We start from the raw sequence: 18,189 nt of genomic DNA on the forward strand, positions 1-18,189 counted from the left end.
AACAAGGGGTGTTGATAGTTTATCAGGGAATGCTTGTATTAGATCAATTGGCATATCAATGTGACAAATACTAGTTTTTTTCAGTTTCTGTATTTTTCTATTATTTGGTTTGCTGAAATTTCCAGGATTTTATTTTTTGAAGTTTCAGGGATTAGATGGTTTTCCGAGAGACGGGGGAACGTTTGCACAACGTTAGCTAGGTGTTTATTAAGCTTATTGACTGTTTTTTCTGGTGGTTTATCCAGAAGAAAATCAAGGTTCTTGCACGAGCAACTCCCTATTTCTTTCACTTTCTTAAATCATTGCTGAGGTTTGCTCTGTTTTAAGCAATTCAATTTATTCTTACCATAAAGAGAAGCAGCACGACGTATTCCTTTCTTTATTTTTTTACGGAGGGTTAAGGCATCATCTTTCTTTCCAAGGCGAAAAAGTTTTAGTTTCGAATGGATTAGTCCTTTCATTTTTTCATTAATGTAAGGTTTATCTGAGGAACATATGTTCTTGGTAACCTCTGGGAAAGATTTCTGGTAATTTGTCGTTAATTTTGTTTGAAACAAACTAACCTTTGAATTAAGATTTAAACACGACACAACATCATCCCAACTCTCAAACGTAAACCAAAATCAAAAAGATCTTGACTTGTTATTGCTCGGTACGAAAATTCAGAGAGTGAGTGAGTAATTTGTTTTAAAAACTAGCGGTGGTACCAATTTTAGCATGAAATGATAGCTACCACCGAGGGGAGGGGAATGGTAGTTAGAGTATTGTAAAAGGTTTTAAGATTGGTGCAAATAACATCCAAACTGGTTCCACTTTTTATAGTAGGGAAATCAACAATTTGCTTAACCTTCTGGTCTTTGCACAGATAATTAAGACTTAGTTCGTTTGTGTCTCCTGCTATCCAAATGCCGGCATTTGGATACTTTGTCGTCAAACAGTCAAGACTTTCTTGTTGCCTATCATGACAATTACGACAGGAACAAGCATTCTAAATGCTGGGTGAATAATAAAATGAGCAAATGATTAAATTAGTGTAAAGCCGAGACATGTATTAGGGCTTAGTAGATATAAAAATGATTTCATCGCTATCACCTAGTCCTGGCACATAGATAAGGGTAAGAGATAGGCAATCCTTTGCGAAAATCTTTACTCCTCCTTTTTTTCCACAGTGGGTGGTCAACCCGGCATAGCCTTATAAACTCCTGAAAACCAGTCATTTTAAGGAGATCTGTATTTTGTGCCTGGACTTCAGTAACTGCAATTATATCTATATATTTTAATTTAGCTGTTGCTTCTAGCTCAACTAACTTTTCAAAATTCAAACTTTCGGCGTCCGTAAGGAGGAAAACGGGGAAATGATAACGTGTTTTTTTTTTATCAGACTCTTTAACAACAGATTTCTTCCAGAAAAATTTATTCTGAGACAACTTTGATGTAACGCATTACAACGGAGTGTAAGTATTAAAGTTAATGCTGGGAGTGGGGAGAACATCACCTAAAAGTGAAATATTATCATTGGGGGCATTGTAGGAAGGTTTGTTGTAAGGCTCAAACTCACCACCCTGGACTGAGAGACTACTAAACCGGTTTTGAAGATGGGGGTAAATTTAGAGAGCCACGGGTAAAATTTTCCTCTTTTGTAAAATTTTCTTCTATTAAAGAGGGAAACTATATCTTTTATCAAAAAATTCACGGGTAATCAGTGAAACTTTAACTGGCCTATGCTTGGACTTTAAGAGTGTAGCTTTAACTTGGCGACGAGATGGAGTGGATAATTTTTGGGGCGGGCTATTTATTACAGGATGATTTTTGCATGTAGGAACTCTCAAACCAGAGTCACACTGGTAGGGTAGCCAGGGGGGATAAAGTGCAAGGGATGGAGGAAAGGTTTCCTGGTAATTCGGGAACAAGGCAAATTGGGAGTGTTCTTCATAGGGAGAAAAACATTTCCAATGCAATGAACCTCCTCTTAAGTTCACACGACCAACCTTCCATAAAAACCTTGTATGTCCCTGGGGGCATAACTTTCAACCCTTACCACTAGACTCTGTGTGGTTTTGTTAACCACAAAGGCCTTGTTGTGTGATCTTTGGACTATTTTGAAGCAAGTGGCTATCTCAAAATTTCTTTCGAATATATTTGGGGAAAATACGACGTGGGGGGGGGGGTCGCTGCCCTCTGATTACTTTGACTCTTAATATAAAGAGCGGTAGAACTTCTGATTTCCAATTCAATAAGCCCCTCCGAAGTTTATACGACCTTATATGCCCTCGAGGCATAACTTACAACCCTTGCTCTGAAGACTGGTGGGGGGGGGGGTTGTCATCATCAAAGACATAATTTTTGGACCTTTCAACTACGCTGAAAAAAATTGCTATCCCAAATTTTGATTGGATGTGTTTGGGGAAATGATGCACGTGGAGGGGTGTGGTTGCCCTCCAATCACTTTCAACTATAAAAAAGGGCACTAGCCCTTTCGATTTTCAATCAAATGAGCCCTTTTTGAAGTTTCTATGACAACAAATGGCAATCTCAAAATTTCTATCTTATGCATTTTGGGAAAATACGACGTGTGGCGGGGGGGGGGGGGGTATCTGCCTTCCGATCACTTTGACTCTTAAAAAGGGCCCTAAAACTTCTGATTACCAATCCAATAAGCTTCCTCTTAAGTTTATACAACCACCCTTTCTATAAAAACCTTATATGCCCGTAGGGTATAACTTACAACCTTTGCCCTGACGGATGTGGGGCAGTTGTCATCCTCAAAGACATAATATTTGGACCTTTCAACTATGCTGAACGAAATGGCTATCTCAAATTTCAATTGGATGTGTTTGGGGAAATGGTGCGCGTGGAGCGGGTCTGGTTGCCTTCCAATCACTTTTGACCATAAAAAAGGCACTAGCCCTTTTGATTTTCAATCAAATGAGCCCTTTTTGAAGTTTCTATGACCACAAATGGCAATTTCAAAATTTCTATCTGATGCATTTTGGGAAAATACGACGTGTGGGGGAGGGGGTGTATCTGCCTTCCAATCACTTTGACTCTTAAAAAGGGCCGTAGAACTTCTGATTACCAATCCAATGAGCTTCCTCTTATCCAGTGACCCTTGCCCTGATGAATGTGGCAGGGTGTTCATCCTCAAAGACGTAATTTCCGTACCTTTCATCTATGCTGAACAAAATGGCTATCTCAAACTTTTGATTGAATGTGTTTGGGGAAATGATGGGCTTGGGGCGGGAGGCTGGCTCCCCTCAAATCACTTTCGACTCTTGTTAAAGCCACTAGCCCTTTCAATTTCTAACCGATTGAGACCCATCGTAAAATGGCCATCTTAAAATTTCTATCATATGCATTTCGGGAAGATACGACGTTTGTGGGGGGGGGGGGGTATCTATCTTCCGATCACTTTGAATCCTAAAAAGGGCGCTAGAACTTCTGATTACCAATCCAGTGAGCCCCCCTCCCTTCGAAGTTTACAGGACCTCCCTTTCCCCCGTGCATAACTTATACCCCTTGCTATGAGGGCTGTGGGGGGGGGGGGTGTCATTTTCAACGGCATGTTTTCCGGACCTTTCAACTACGCTGAACAAAATGGCTATCTCAAGATTTTGATTGGATGTTTTCAGGGAAATGATGGGCCTGGGGGTAGGGCTGGTTGCCCTTCAATCAATTTCAACTATTAAAAAAGGCAATAGTCCTTTCAATTTCCAATCGATTGACCCCTTTTCGAAGTTACTACGAAAACTCCTTCTATACGAAGTGCCCTGATCTAAAAAAATAATTAAATAAATAATACATTATGCCCACATCGCTTTTTACTAAGGCAGCGCTATTGCGCTGCTTATGATGTATCAGAAAATTGTACATTTTATGAGAGCTATTTGAATTACAGGGTCCTTACCTTGGGACTGTAGTTATCTTGTTGCTCATGTAGACACCATCTGTTGGTTTATTTTTCGACTCTTTTGATTAAATTGGATATCTGAGAATTTTGTTCTAATGCTGTGTAGCACTGTGAGTGCATTCAGCAGGGTTTGGCTTTTAAGCAGCAGGAGGTCACTTTATGTCACTTTATGATGAGCATTAGCACTAGAACTTGAATATGCGATCCAATGAGTTCTTCTCCTACTGTCTATGGCTATATGATGACTTCAAAAAAAATCCATGGGCCATGCATTTCTGTCTTAAAAACCAACGCTATTACCTTTAGTATGATTTTAGCATTGTCGTTTTTTGGTGTTAAATCTCCTGGCTCATTTTTTGCATTTTCAGGAGACCACCCCCCTCTCCCCACCCTGAGATTGATGTGAAAGTCTCCCTCATCGCAGGAGAAAAAAAAATTGTTGACAAAAATTAATTTTTTGGCTTGGACATTCCTCTCCCTCCGTGAAAATTGTCTAGTACCGGCTCTGAACACCAATCCGAAAAAAAATGGGGACTGAAGGCGTGAGCTGCCGACCGTATAGAATGAAGGGGGCAACAAAGCCAGCTGTTTACATATACAGTTCTAAATTGCTTGTACATTTGCAGCTGTTTTAAATTTTGATAGATGCCATTTTATTTATCAGCTAACCTTTATAGGGTTTAGTTTGCGGGTTACAATTTCTGCTATTGTCTGTTGACCACTGTGTCGTGTTGAAAAAGTTCACTTTTGTGGTGTCTACTTTCAAAAAGAAATTGAAAGGAAAAAATATGTTTATATAGTTCTGTAGTTTAAGGCAAGGGTACGTAATATGTTAAATACTGGCAAATTTATTATTTTCGTGTTTCTGAATCCTTCAACAGTGATGTTTCTCTAGATTGTTTTCTGCTACAAAAATGACTTGGAGACAAATCATGCTGTAAAATTTTGGACCCAATTTTAGCAGACAAGTTGAGCCTCGTTATCTGATTCTTACTCCTTTTTAGGGCAATGCTTTATACAAGGCTGGTAAACTGGAGGAAGCACTAAACGCATATGGCAAAGCCCTGGAAACGAATAAGGATAATATAGCTTGCTACTCGAACCGGGCTTTAATCTTCACGCGACTTGAGAGGTAGTTTTCGATACAAGTATATCATTACTTTATAGTATTTACTTTAGCTCCCGAGTTTCATCGGAATTTTTAAATAATTTCTGGATTTAATGAAAGTGACGTTATCGAGAATTGATAATTATCAATCGTTATATAATGGCAATACCGCTTCAAGCATTGACAATTTGTTGGCTGCTCGAATTTCGAAAAAAAATAAGAAAATAATTTGCTGGGAAAAATGGGAGATTATTCAAAATTGACATTAGATTCTGAGTCTCATCGGCTTTTTTGAAATGGTTTTCGGCTTTAATGATACTGGCACTCGCGAGAATTGATAATTGTCAATGATCATACTAATTAGAAATTATTTTAATTTATTGGTAGAAGGAATTGAAAAAATATGGGAAAATATTTGGGTCAAGTTTTTTTCTTTTACTGAGCGGTAATCAGTAGAATTATATTGAAAAATGGTCTAATGAAAGTACCACTTTCGAGCATTAATAATTTATCGACTGCTCGAATTTTGATAAAAATAGGAAAATAATTCGCTGAAAAAAATGGGAGATTATTCGAAAATTGACATTAGATTCTGAGTCTAATCGGATTTCTGGAAATGGTTTTTGGCTTTAATGATACTAACGCTCTCGAGCACTGATAATTATCAATGACTATACTAATTACAAGTTATTTTAATTTATTGGCAGAAGGAATGGAAAAAAAAATGGGAAAATATTTAGGTCAAGTTTTTTCTTTTACTGAGCGGTAATCAGTAGAATTATATTGAAAAAAGATCTAATGAAAGTACCACTTTCGACGATTAATAATTTATTGATTGCTAAAATTTTGATAAAAATGAGAAAATAATTCGTTGGGAAAAATGGGGGATTATTCGAAAATTGACGTTAGATTCTGATGCTCTTCCTGTCCACTGAGAGCTTGTAATCTCCGCAGATGTAGCAGAAAACGTCAGGATCATCCCTACGTGACTGTCGTGCCGAAGCCATATGAATCAACGGGAAGAAATAGAAAAACGCAGGTTAATGTAAGGCAATGAAATTTGGAATAAACTTTGATTGGTTAAGGGTTAATTAAATAACCTTGCAATCACGAAAACGCGTATGCAACTACTTTAGAGAAATAATTTAATGTTGTAATTCGATATATTCTTCAAGAAAAATATAATTTAACTCAAAACCTCTAATATTAGCTCATGCATAATTCGTCAGGTTGGCCTATGGATGTATATCAAAAAGTTGACATGATACAGCAAAATGAATGTGATATTCGGACTTGGAACACCAAAATTAGTCTAAATCAGTTGAGAAACCCCTGACGATTTTTTGGCTGTTACCCAGTGTCATAAAATTATGATAAATATAATATTTACAGAGGGAATGGGGAAAAATGTGAGAAAAATTGGGTCAATTTTTTATTTTATTGATCAGCAATGAGTAGGATTATATTGAAAATAAGGTCTAATGAGAATACCGCTTTTGAGCATTGATAATTTATCGGCAGATCGAAATTGGAAAAAAAAATGTGAAAATAGTTTTTCTTTTACTTGATAGTAATAAGTAGAATTACTCTGAGAATAAGATTTAGTGAAAAGAACACTTCCTAGCACTGGTGAAATTTATCAGCAGCTCGAATTGGGAAAAAACAATTGAATTTATCTGGGTGCTTGTTAATTTTAGAGAACACACTCAAGAATTTTTATCTGAATGTAAGATCCGAGAAAAATGGTTTCATAGCCACAAAGACAAGTGACGGGTAACGAAATGCAGTTGATTTATATAATTTGGGCTATATGTTTGCATATGCGGGGGGTGGGGGTAAAGCATATCGGGTCTGCATACAAATCATGTTAGCTGTTGTTGAATTATAGATTTCCTTGGCACTATCTTAGTGCAAAAAGTTTTTATCTCCACTTTTGTTCTCTATTTCGTTTCTGACGTTTTATTTATTATTGACTTTGCGATTCCCCATAAATGCCGAAATAAAATATGTAAAATAATTTACGAGAAAAAAAGAAAGCAGAAAAAAATCACGAAAAGCCTAATAAAAGAAAAATAGAGTAAGGCACTTAAAAAAAAGATAAATCTTAACTAGCAAATTGAAAAATTTATTAATCAAAATTAGAAATCACGCTTCGTCTTCTTCTTCATAAGGTAAGATGTCTATAAACGCCAAGAGTAGATTTTTTTTTCACAGGTTTATTAATGTGGCTACAATGCTAGATCTTGATCGTGAGTTAATGCACCAGGCAATTCTAGTACCACATACTTAAAGCAGGGGAAACCTAGTAAATTATTCTCTTTTTTAGCAACTTAATCGATATTTTAAAATCATTTTGTTATCATGGGAAGGGAGGTAAGAATTCAAAATTGGATTAAGGTAAGACATATATTTTGAGAAATTATTATCACAAAGACTAAATTTGTATTTTGGAGTCAAAAAGGTAAAAAAAAAGCTCAAAACATAAAAAAAATATAGCAATAATGAATTTAAAACTTGCTAAACATTGAATGGATCAGAAATGTTTTACTTGGAGCCTTCTCGTACTGGGGCTGAGGATGCTAACTGATAGAGGAGGGAATATTTTGGTATTTTCATTGAAAAAAAAACGAAAATGACAAAATTGCCCCTCCCTCTGCTTTTGAAAATACATCCCCCTCCCTGAATTTTTATGAATTGGCACCCCTGACCGGGGCTGGTAATCGAACAAGACATGCTTAAAAAACTTATCAACTGAGAGGCACGTACGAATCAGGGGAGAATGGTGTATCCCCCGATTAAATACAAGTTAAACCATACTCTATGCAAATTAAAACTAATCCAGATTTAAATACTATAGAAGCAATCATTCTTAGTTTTGAGGAATTTTTGAACAAAAAATTATAACTTAAGAAATAATATTTTCTAATTAATTTAATAATTAGTAAGTGTATAAAATAAATAAAAAATTGTTCTAAATACCATAGAAAGTTTTGTTCGCCCATGTCCTCCTCTGTTATTTTATTTTCTTTCCTCAATATTTTATTCTTATGTTTTGTGTGTTAGTGATCAATAAATTGAGAGAGAGAGATAAGTGAGTATTTTTGGAGGAAATATCAGCTAAACAAATTGTTTTTTTTTTCGTTTTTTTTTGTCTAATGGCACCAATGTGTGAACCTTACTTTAGCCCATCCTGTGCCTTAGCGCATCCAAGATGTTTCGCTAGTTTATCTCTCATTGCTACGGCCGCCCACACATCTTTCCATTTGGGTTGGATTGCGGCATTGAGATTTGTGACGCCAGTCCGGTAGGTGCGTCGCAGGTTGTTTTTGGGGCGTCCTCTTCTTCTTGTACCACGTGGCTACCACGGAAGAACGACCTTCGATAGTCGAGTTTTGAGCTTGCGGATAGCAAAACTGATGTGTATGCACTAACCTATATTTGATCACTTCAGTTATCAGTGGCTGAGACGTCTTCTGTTGTACAGTAGCGTTCGTTACTTTTTGGAACCAGTGGATGTTTAGAATGCGCCTTAAACTCGTGGTTTCGAACGCAAGGAGTTTCTTTTCAAGTTGTTGATCTAGGTGCCAAGTTTCAGAACCATAGCAAAGCTTTGAGGGGACGTTGCTATTGAACAGCCTTAGTTTGAGTCGAAGAGAGTAGTTCTGGCTGCGCCAAATTTGAGACAGTTTCCTAAAGGATAAATTAGTCTAGCTGATTCTTAGCTGGACCTCTTGCTGACATGATCCTGAATTGTGGACGGTACTTCCTAAGTACTTGAACTCCATAACTTGCTCTATCGGTTATTGCACCGCAGGTCGAGTGGAGATCCAGTGCTCGCTATACTTTTTGTTTTGTTGCCATTTATACTAAGGCCAAAAGGTTCGGCACCGTCTCTGACTTGGTTAAGGTATTGCTGGACCTTTTTTTTGCAGGACTCTTGGAGGCTGGTATCGTCAGTGAAATTAACATTTCCGGGTCTCTTAATATTCAACTGGACTCCATGTACGTCGCAGGTCCGGGAAATAAAATCAATGTTGAGGATAAATAGCAGTGGATAGCACACAACCTTGCTTCAACCCTGTCATGATGCGAAAGTAACGGGTGCTCCCATCGCTTGTCTTCACGCAGAATTCTCTGTCTTTGTAGAAGGCATCTTTGTAAGATGAGCTTATCAGCAATACCGTAGTATCGGAGAACCTTCCAAAGTGTTTAGGTGATTACCGAGTCGAAAGCTTTCTCAAAGTCTATGAAGATTAAGTTCAGCTTATTGCACCCCTCATCCGCTTCTATTAGCAGAATTTGAGGAGTAAATACAAGATCGGTGCACGATCGGTATGGCCAGAATCAAAGCTGCTTCTCCCGGATATGTTCGTTTAACGCTGGTTGGATTCTGTTAAGGAGTATAGTTGCCAGTAGTTTGCTTAGTATTGAGACAATGCTGATACCTCTCTAGTTGTAGCACTTTACAGCGTCGCATTTTTATGAATATTTTGATGAGAGTGCTTTTTGTCCAATTCTTAGGAATTTTTTCTGTTCTCCAAATTATACAGAAAAACGTTGTCCACACAGTTATGCATATAGCTACTGAGCATTTAATCATTTCAGTTGCAATCTGGTCTTCCTCAGAGGACTTTCCAGACCTCAGCTTCTTAGCTGCCTTTAGTATCTGCCCATCAGAGGGTGCTTCGATATAAACGGGTAGATTTAGAAATGGCATGCTTGGTATATCTGGAGGATCAGCAGGTGATGGTCTATTTAACAATTTTTTAAAATGCGTTGCCCGGGCATCGTTCACTTTATCAGGAGCAGTAAGAAGTCGTCCATACTCATCTTTGATGGGTCCATCTGTTTTCGAACGTTTTCCAACTATCATTGGTGATGCGGACGCTCTTCTTTATACCCTTATCAAGTATAGCATACTCTAGTTCATGTTCGTCGCTTACATCAGGGGACAGATTGTTGAGAAAGGATTTCTTCTTATTAGCTTATTAGCTATCTTGTCAATGAAATCCCACGATTCGACGGAGATGACCCAAGAGCTATTTAATGACGAATACAAAGAGGGGAAAAAAATACTTCATTTTAGTTAACCCCTGTTTCTATCCTCAATCCCGAATTAAAATTCTGGTTAAATGTCTGTGTGAATCTATAATATTGGGTGCAAACCATATACGACTTGTTTTCCTGTATTATTTCAGATATTTAGAAGCTGAGAAGGAATGCGATGCCGCCCTTAAGCTTGACCCAACTTTTGTGAAAGCAATTTATCGAAGGGCAGGTGCTCGAAAATATTTGAATAAATTAGATGGCGCTAGAGAGGATCTATTACATATTTTAGATATAGAACCTGAAAACAAAACTTCTTCGAAATTACTAAAAGAAGTAGAAGAAGCATTGAGCAAAACCAAGGACGAATCTGAGGCTCGGCCGATGAAACTGCCTGCTATCGTTATTAGGGGAGAAAAACGTGATATCAAAAAAGAAGAAAAGGTGGTTCCTACCTCAAACAAAGAAGTTATTTTAGACACAAAGACTGTGCCAAAAAAAGAAACAGCAAGCGCTGAAAGTGCCATGATTGAAAATTCCAAAGAAGAGATTAATCATAAAAAAACTGCTTTTGAATGGAAGGAACAGGTATGTTATATTTGAAAATTTTACAGGAGCATAAAACATTGCCAAATATCTGCTAAAAAATTTCAACGCTGTCTAAATATCCAAAAACTGAAACATGTCAAATGTTTTTTTTTAACAAATATTCAACTTTGTATAAATCTGTACCGTCGGGAAAAACACCAAACAACAAAATAATATATCCAGAATTGCAACATGTCAGATGCTTTCCAGTGAAAGATCAAAGTCATCTAAATCACAGTCATCAAAAGTCACAAGAAAAAACACGAAACAGTTGACAAATTGCCCAGGAATTCAACAGTTGTTAAGTTTATTTAACAAAATCAAACGCCCTCAAGTAAGGAAAAACACCAAAATTAGAGACATTTTTCAGAAATGAAACGTGTCAAATGCTTTTTAAAAAAATTTCAACATCATCTAAATTTTACACTTAGGAAAAGCACCAAAAGTTGAAAAAAAAATTCCAAGAACTAAAAAACGTCAAATGTTCTCGATAGAAATTGTAAATCTTCTGCTTAAGCAAAACTGCCGAAAATTGAAAAGACGGTCCAAGAATGGAAACCTGGAATATTTTGTAACAAAAATTTAACGTCTTCAAACTGATTTATGTAATTTTAAACACCAGACGTTACAACAATTTTAAAAGAAATCAAACAATGTACTGTTTTTTTTGTGTGTAAGTTTTTTTGTTTTTTTTTTGCTATTTTAGGCAACAATGTTTAGGTTTTTTTAGAGACATGAGTATTTTTTTGACTAAAAATCAAACACATGAGATGATTTTCATTCCTTGATTCTTAAGTTTGTTTTTTCTTCTTAGTGTACTCTCTGCCCCTCCCCTATTTGATTTTAACTCAGTGGGCTTTTGTTTTAGTTTTAACTCCATTTTATGATATGTAACTTAGTGTAATTTCAGTTTTCAAGCGCATTTTGTTTACATCTTAATTATTTATTTATTTTCTAATGTTTTTTTTTGTGTTAATTTTGTCGTATTTTTCGTGGCGCGTGTTTCTCGTGATATTTGTTTATGAAAATAAAATCCTATTTAATGAGTTATAGGCTAACTTACATAAAGGGGGGAGGGGTATTCTTTCTCCCAGAAGAACTCTAGTCATCCTTAGAAATATTGGAAAATGGTGCCTGAAAAATGTACTTTTTACCGAGTTTACTGCCCCTGTAAATATAATGTTCAAATACCCCCCCCCTCCCCTCCCAAAGATAATAGAGAAAGGTGGGGATAAACTTATCAAACAGCAAACCCACAAAAATAAATTTGGGAAACATAGAAGAAGAAAAACAAACCTGGCAGGCCCCAAAACCTAACGGATCATTGTTGCGACCAGAGGAGTGAAGTAGCCTATATCATTTGAAAATATACATAAATAATATAAGAATTTCTTTGAAGTGCAGTGCATAGCAAATTTGTCGGATTACACAGGTTATACCCCTCTGAATGAAAATACAGGTTTCTCGCCTTTGTTTATTAAAAACTATCAAAATTCCATGCATATGAAGGGATTTAAGGTTCTCAGGATCTTGACTTAAATGACCGTTTAACAGTTTTATTTATATATTTATTTCCTTATATTTTTAATTGTCTTTTTTTTTAGGGCAATAGGCATTACGATAAGCATGATTATGGTGCTGCTTATGATTGTTATACAGAGGCAATCAATTTGGATAGGTCTGAAGCAATTTATCATGCCAACAGGGCCATGGTTCTTATCGCTTTAGAAAGGTAAATTACCTGTTTTACCTTTCTAACCTGTTCTAACCTGTTTTACCTTACCTCTTTTGCCTGTTTTACAAGTAAATTACCTGTTTTATTGTTTTAACATGAATTACCTGTTTAGATTACCAATTGAAAACTCACAATATTTTGTATCGTGTTTTAAATAGAATCATTTTAATGGGAAAACATGCGAAATTCCTTGGCTACCTTCTTTTGGCTGCGTCTACTCTCCGTGTACTTATTCCTTGGTGACGATGTACTGCCTTGGCAGGGGACTGATTCGTAAACAAGGACGTCTTGACATGTCATTCCTGTACGATGAGTTTAAGTTTGTCCAAGGAGTTTTAGAAGACATTTTTGATGATGAGTGAAAATCTTCATGATTGGCAACAACGCATCCTTACTTCCCTATTTAAGATTATATACATCTTCCCTTCTTAAATTTCTTCGTACATAATTTTTTTTTTCTTTTTTAATTTACAGTTTTCACGGCATCATATACATTTTGTTTAATATTTCATATTTTTATTGTTATAATTATGTGTATATTTTATTTATCTTCCATTTAATTTTTATATTTATCGTATTAAGTTTTCTAAGTCTAGTTTTCAAATAAAGGAAAATGTAGTATGGAAATTCAGCATGAACTAAAATATTTAATAACTGTGCTGGGATATTGCTAACAAGAAGCGAAAAAAAGCCACAAGCTGAAGCAAATCCTTTAATTGTATTTTTCTTGACCAAATACCCAACTAAAAGTCAATCTACCGTAATATGGGATGCCAAAGAGAGTAAAACTTTTGGGGCTTTACCTTTGTTCTTACTTCAATAAGGACTACTTGGATTACAAGTAGTACAACGGTGGCATATTGCCAACAAACTTTTGATACCAGTTTCGAAAGCCAAAGTTGCGAGCTTCATGATGAATGTAGGGGATCTTCAGCCAGATCAAAAGTATAAAGAGTAAGGGCGGATCAAGGAGATCCGTGGGCGGAGCAAGGGCACGTACTGTGACATGCTTGTGGGATTATGATATCAATGGTTTTGTTCCCGGTATTTTTCTATTTTTGTTAAGAGACAACTCTGTTCGTTTCTTTGATTTTGTTCAAAATAAAGAAAAGAAAAGAGCGATTTTCTTTTATTCTTTAGGCATGTTATTTGTTAGATTGCCGGAAAAGCACGATTTTTGGCAGACCTGAAATTTTATTCGAGATAGGGGGACCAAAAAAGATTTTCTTTATTGAAAAATAAAGAAAAGAAAGAAAAATTAATAAAAAAAAGGCGGATCAAGGAGATTCACGGGCGGAGCAAGGGCACGTACTGTGACATGCTTGTGGGATTATGATATCAATGGTTTTGTTCCCTGTATCTTTCTATTTTGGTAAAGAGACAAGCATGTTCGTTACTTTGATTTTGTTCAAAATAAAGAAATAAATAAAATCATTGTGACATGAGGCCATTATATTTGACTAGCCAATTGCAAACCTAAACCTGCAATTTTGAACCTTCCTTTACTGCTAGCTGTTGTGTTTGTCTCGTACTTTAGTGGTTTGGGCTCTATACACTCCCTTGTTTAGCTTCTTTATCCCACTTTCTGATTATGAACGTTTTTTAGGACTTTTTCCTGCTTTTTACCTGTATGTTTTATGAACCAAAAATAATTTACATATTCCTTAAAATCCTGAATTTTATATGAAAATTAGTCAAATATTTTATTCCAAATTCTAATAATTTAAGGCCTTTTCTTCTGACAAACCTGGTTGTAAGTTAGTATTCTGTATTTTAAAATATATCACCTGCTGACAATCTAAATTAGACAATGCATTTCCACTGATCGTTGGGATTGTGAGTTCAAAATCTAGATTGTGAACTTGACGATCTTGCTTTATTGCGAGTTTATAAATTTTTGTATTCCATAAACTTTTTATTCTACCGATACTTCTGAATTTTGTTTCAAGAAATTGGTGTAGTAAGGGGTTCATTTGTTTGTGAATCCTGTGCTATACCTCACGTGTATTTAAGTAATGCACGTAACCGTCTTAATGCTCCGTGTCTATTCGGTTAAATTAAGATATTTTGAATATATTTGTATTTTTCGTTATATTGATAAAAACGTCTACCCTTTTTAGTGTCTTTTTTTAATGGAAAGGCAGTGGAGTTTTGGAATTTTTTAGTGGGTAGCATTAAGTATTTTTTCCTTGATTTTTTAACAGATTATTTTTTGCCGTAGCCAAATCTTGTGAAAATACATTCTTCATTTTAAGGTTCGAAGAAGCAGAGAAAGATTCTAATACAGCCATCAGCCTGAATTCAAGTCATGTGAAGTCATATCAGAGACGTGCGGTTGCAAAGATGAAACTTGGCAAGCTTTTGGAAGCTAAAGAAGATTTGGTAACTGCAGAGAAATTAGACCCAAGAAATAAAATGTTGCCAAAACAGAAGAAAGAGTTGCAACAACTTTTCATGGAACAACAGAAAAGGGTAAGTGATCAAACACATTGGAGTTTAAAATCCCTACCGGTGGTGCTGATCTCCGTTTCATGACCTTTCAGCCAGGAAGTGCAAGGGGGGCTGGGGCCAGCCATCCTGTGCTTTTGCACACCCTTTCTGTTTACCTTTCCCAGATTTCTCCTGGTACCCATCTAGAACTGGGTCGACTCTGGCTGAGCTTACAGAGTCACACCATTGACCCCCGTTCCAAACCAAATAACCAGTGCCACCAGGACCCCAACCCTAACCAGTTTTCAGGGATAAAAGCTCTCAATTCTAGCGGGCTAACCATTCGGCTAGGATCACTGTACCTTTTAACTTATTCGCTATTTTCTTATATATATATATATATATATATATATATATATATATATATATATATATATATATATATATATATATATATATATATATATATATATATATATATATATATATATATATATATATATATATATATATATATATATATATATATATATATATATATATATATATATATATATATATATATATATATATATATATATATATATATATATATATATAAAGACTATAAAAATGTTAGTTTTTAAGCACTTGGAACGATTCTAAAGGATCAATTTCGCTTTACTTATTATCAATTTTAACTTATTCGCTATTTTCTTTAAAATTGCCGAAAATGCTAGGAAGAAGAAAGAGAAATTATCTGATGAATGGATATGTAAGGATGTGAGTATAGAATAGCAGTCTGATGTAGCTATTTGGTTTAAATCAGCAAATATCGAAGGAAGAACATGAATTTCAAATTTGTGCAGTTCATAGTGCATCAATACTATTAATATTGATGTTTTATCAATACTATAATATTGACAACTTTAATAATAGGTATTTGAAATCGCTTAAATTTTAGTTAAAAAGTCAGTGAACTTGAATATTAACAGAACTGAAACAATTTTGTTTAACAGAGAATTTATTATCAAAAGTAAGTTGTGCTGTTTGCTCAAACAGTGGCAGATTCAGCAAATTAGAGGGTATTTCGATGGCTTTTGGTAGACACAGGTCAAAACTGCACTGAATTCTGGAGAGGAGGGATTATTGTCACCTTCGAGTTTAAAACACATCATTACATTGTGGATGAAGTGCACGATTGATTTTGTATCTGTAAATTTTAAATAAAAAAAAGTATATATATATATATATATATATATATATATATATATATATATATATATATATATATATATATATATATATATATATATAAAGACTATAAAAATGTTAGTTTTTAAGCGCCTGGAACGATTCTAAAGGATCAGTTTCGCATTTTGCTAGGTTACAAAGCCAGTTTGGTTTCCTCGGATTTTGTAATCATCGATTAAAGAGTGTGGGGTTAAATCACGGTGGAAGCAGACAGTTGATCTGATAATTATTATTTTTCTTCTAAAAAATAATCAGCATCTGAAATCCCGAATGTTCTTCTTTCAGCTTCAAAGAAATTTTACGCTGAATTATTTTCATTCCATCACCCACATTTCTTCACTCAAATCATAGTCATGATAAAAGAAACTTAAGCAGGTTGTAGGGCAGGGCATCCATATAGACCGTGCAATTGCACCTCAAAACTGAGGTGCAATTGTGCACATTGAGGTGCCCCTCAATCTCCAGGAATAATTTTCTTCCTTCTTTTCTTGCCAGCTTGAGTTTAAGTAACTCACTCGGGCCTGGCTTTATTCTATGCCTTGAGTAAGTATTTCTTATTATTCTCGCGGACTTCGCAGTAATATTGCAGCTAAGTTGAGATGTTGTAACTAAACTGAACTAGTTTTAAGTAAACTAAACTGAAATCATGTTCTCTGGGACTAAAGAACAAATTTGCAGTTTTGGTTCCATCTTCTTTCCGTAGTATTCTTAACATTTAGAGCTGCAATAACTTTGAGCTTAGCTGGGTGTGCCATGAAAGTACGTGCCATCTGGAAGACTAATCGATATATTAAAAGAATATCCAGGAATAAATGAAGCCTCTGCTTCATTGCTTTCTTTCAGGGAACCACCTACAAATATTTCCAGGAAATTCCTGAAGCTGGTCGTAATTTTTTTGCTTGAAGATAGCATGTATTTGGCTAGGAATGTAACTTGACTTTTTGATAAGCTCAATGCAAGTTTTGATTGGTTCAAATTTCCATTTGGAGGGCTTTTGAAATTGGCGGACCCAATTCACTTCATCATCCCACATCAAAACTAAATTTTTAGAAAGCACCCAAGATGCACTTTCAGCACCTATTTTTTCCAAGGGACTAGAGGTAAAAGTTATTTCAAAAACTGGATGATCGTAACCAACCCCTTGGATCTTTGTGAAATATTTGACAATCAACATATTTTTTCCATCCTGTATTGTTGGAATTTGCAGAGAACCCTGACCATATAATTTGGCGTATGGTTTGAGAATATTAAAGCCAACTGTCCTGAATGGTACCCGGCTTTGCCAGAATTGTCTTGCAGCAGCCTCCAAACACTTCTGTGGAATATTGTGCATTGGGAAGGATAAATCTCTTGTAGTCCATCATCACAGCGTGAAGGCTGGCCCATTTTGTGCCTGCTAGCCGCTTCCTGATCAAAATTTTCTTTACGCAGAATTGCTTTACTGACTCAATTTGATTCTTCCGCGTTATGCATCATGCATGATATGCTAGCCATCCAGTCTAATAAGTGGGGGCTGAAGGGACTTTCTTTTGAAAAATTATTACCTTGGTTTATACCTCTACGACTACTAACAACTCACCGCAGCGCCAAAATGCCTGTGGCGAACACAGCTACGCACGCTCCTCCTCCATCCGAACCTATTCAAAGCCTCCCTATTTACACCCGCCTACGAAGTTCCCATTTCCTTTAAATCTTTCTTTATGACGTCCTCTCACCCTAGACGAGGACGACCTGCTTTCCGTTTAGCCCTAGACGGTTGGCCGAATAGGACAATCTTCGGCAATCTGTCATCCTTCATCCGCACCACGTGCCCTACCCACCTCAACCTTTCTTTCATTATAGCCCTAGAGAGCGGCATTGAACCACATTTTTCGTACAGCCTATTGTTTGAGATACGGTCAGTCAGCCGGGTACCCAGAGCAATCCATAAGCGATTTCTCTGGAAAACATCTAGCAAATCTTCATCCGCTTTTCTGAGCGCCCATGCTTCAGAGCCATATTTGACCACTGTCATCACTGTAGCTTCTAATATTCTAATCTTGGTTTGCAGAATTATCTTCCTATTCTTCCAAGCTTTTTTTAACTGTGAAAAAACACCCTGAGCCTTGGCCATTCTACTTTTAACAAATTCACTGCTTCCAC

General features: G+C 36.0%; 1 protein-coding gene across 2 annotated transcripts in view; it reads left to right on the forward strand.

Moving 5' to 3' along the window:
- The window catches only part of LOC148944651 (RNA polymerase II-associated protein 3-like), a 59,865-nt gene that overhangs the window by 11,810 nt on the left and 29,866 nt on the right, over nucleotides 1–18,189 (forward strand). For both annotated transcript variants that reach the window (XM_089099813.1, XM_089099812.1), the window contains exons 4-7: nucleotides 4,912–5,039; nucleotides 10,214–10,649; nucleotides 12,254–12,381; nucleotides 14,640–14,856. In XM_089099813.1, the coding sequence (XP_088955939.1) occupies nucleotides 4,912–5,039; nucleotides 10,214–10,649; nucleotides 12,254–12,381; nucleotides 14,640–14,856 (909 nt within the window). The remainder of the gene's footprint in view (nucleotides 1–4,911; nucleotides 5,040–10,213; nucleotides 10,650–12,253; nucleotides 12,382–14,639; nucleotides 14,857–18,189) is intronic.

The sequence above is a fragment of the Artemia sp. Qi Xiang Cuo genome, chromosome 14 (genome assembly GCF_049724085.1).
Source record: "Artemia sp. Qi Xiang Cuo chromosome 14, ASM4972408v1, whole genome shotgun sequence".
Lineage (NCBI taxonomy): Eukaryota > Metazoa > Arthropoda > Branchiopoda > Anostraca > Artemiidae > Artemia > Artemia sp. Qi Xiang Cuo.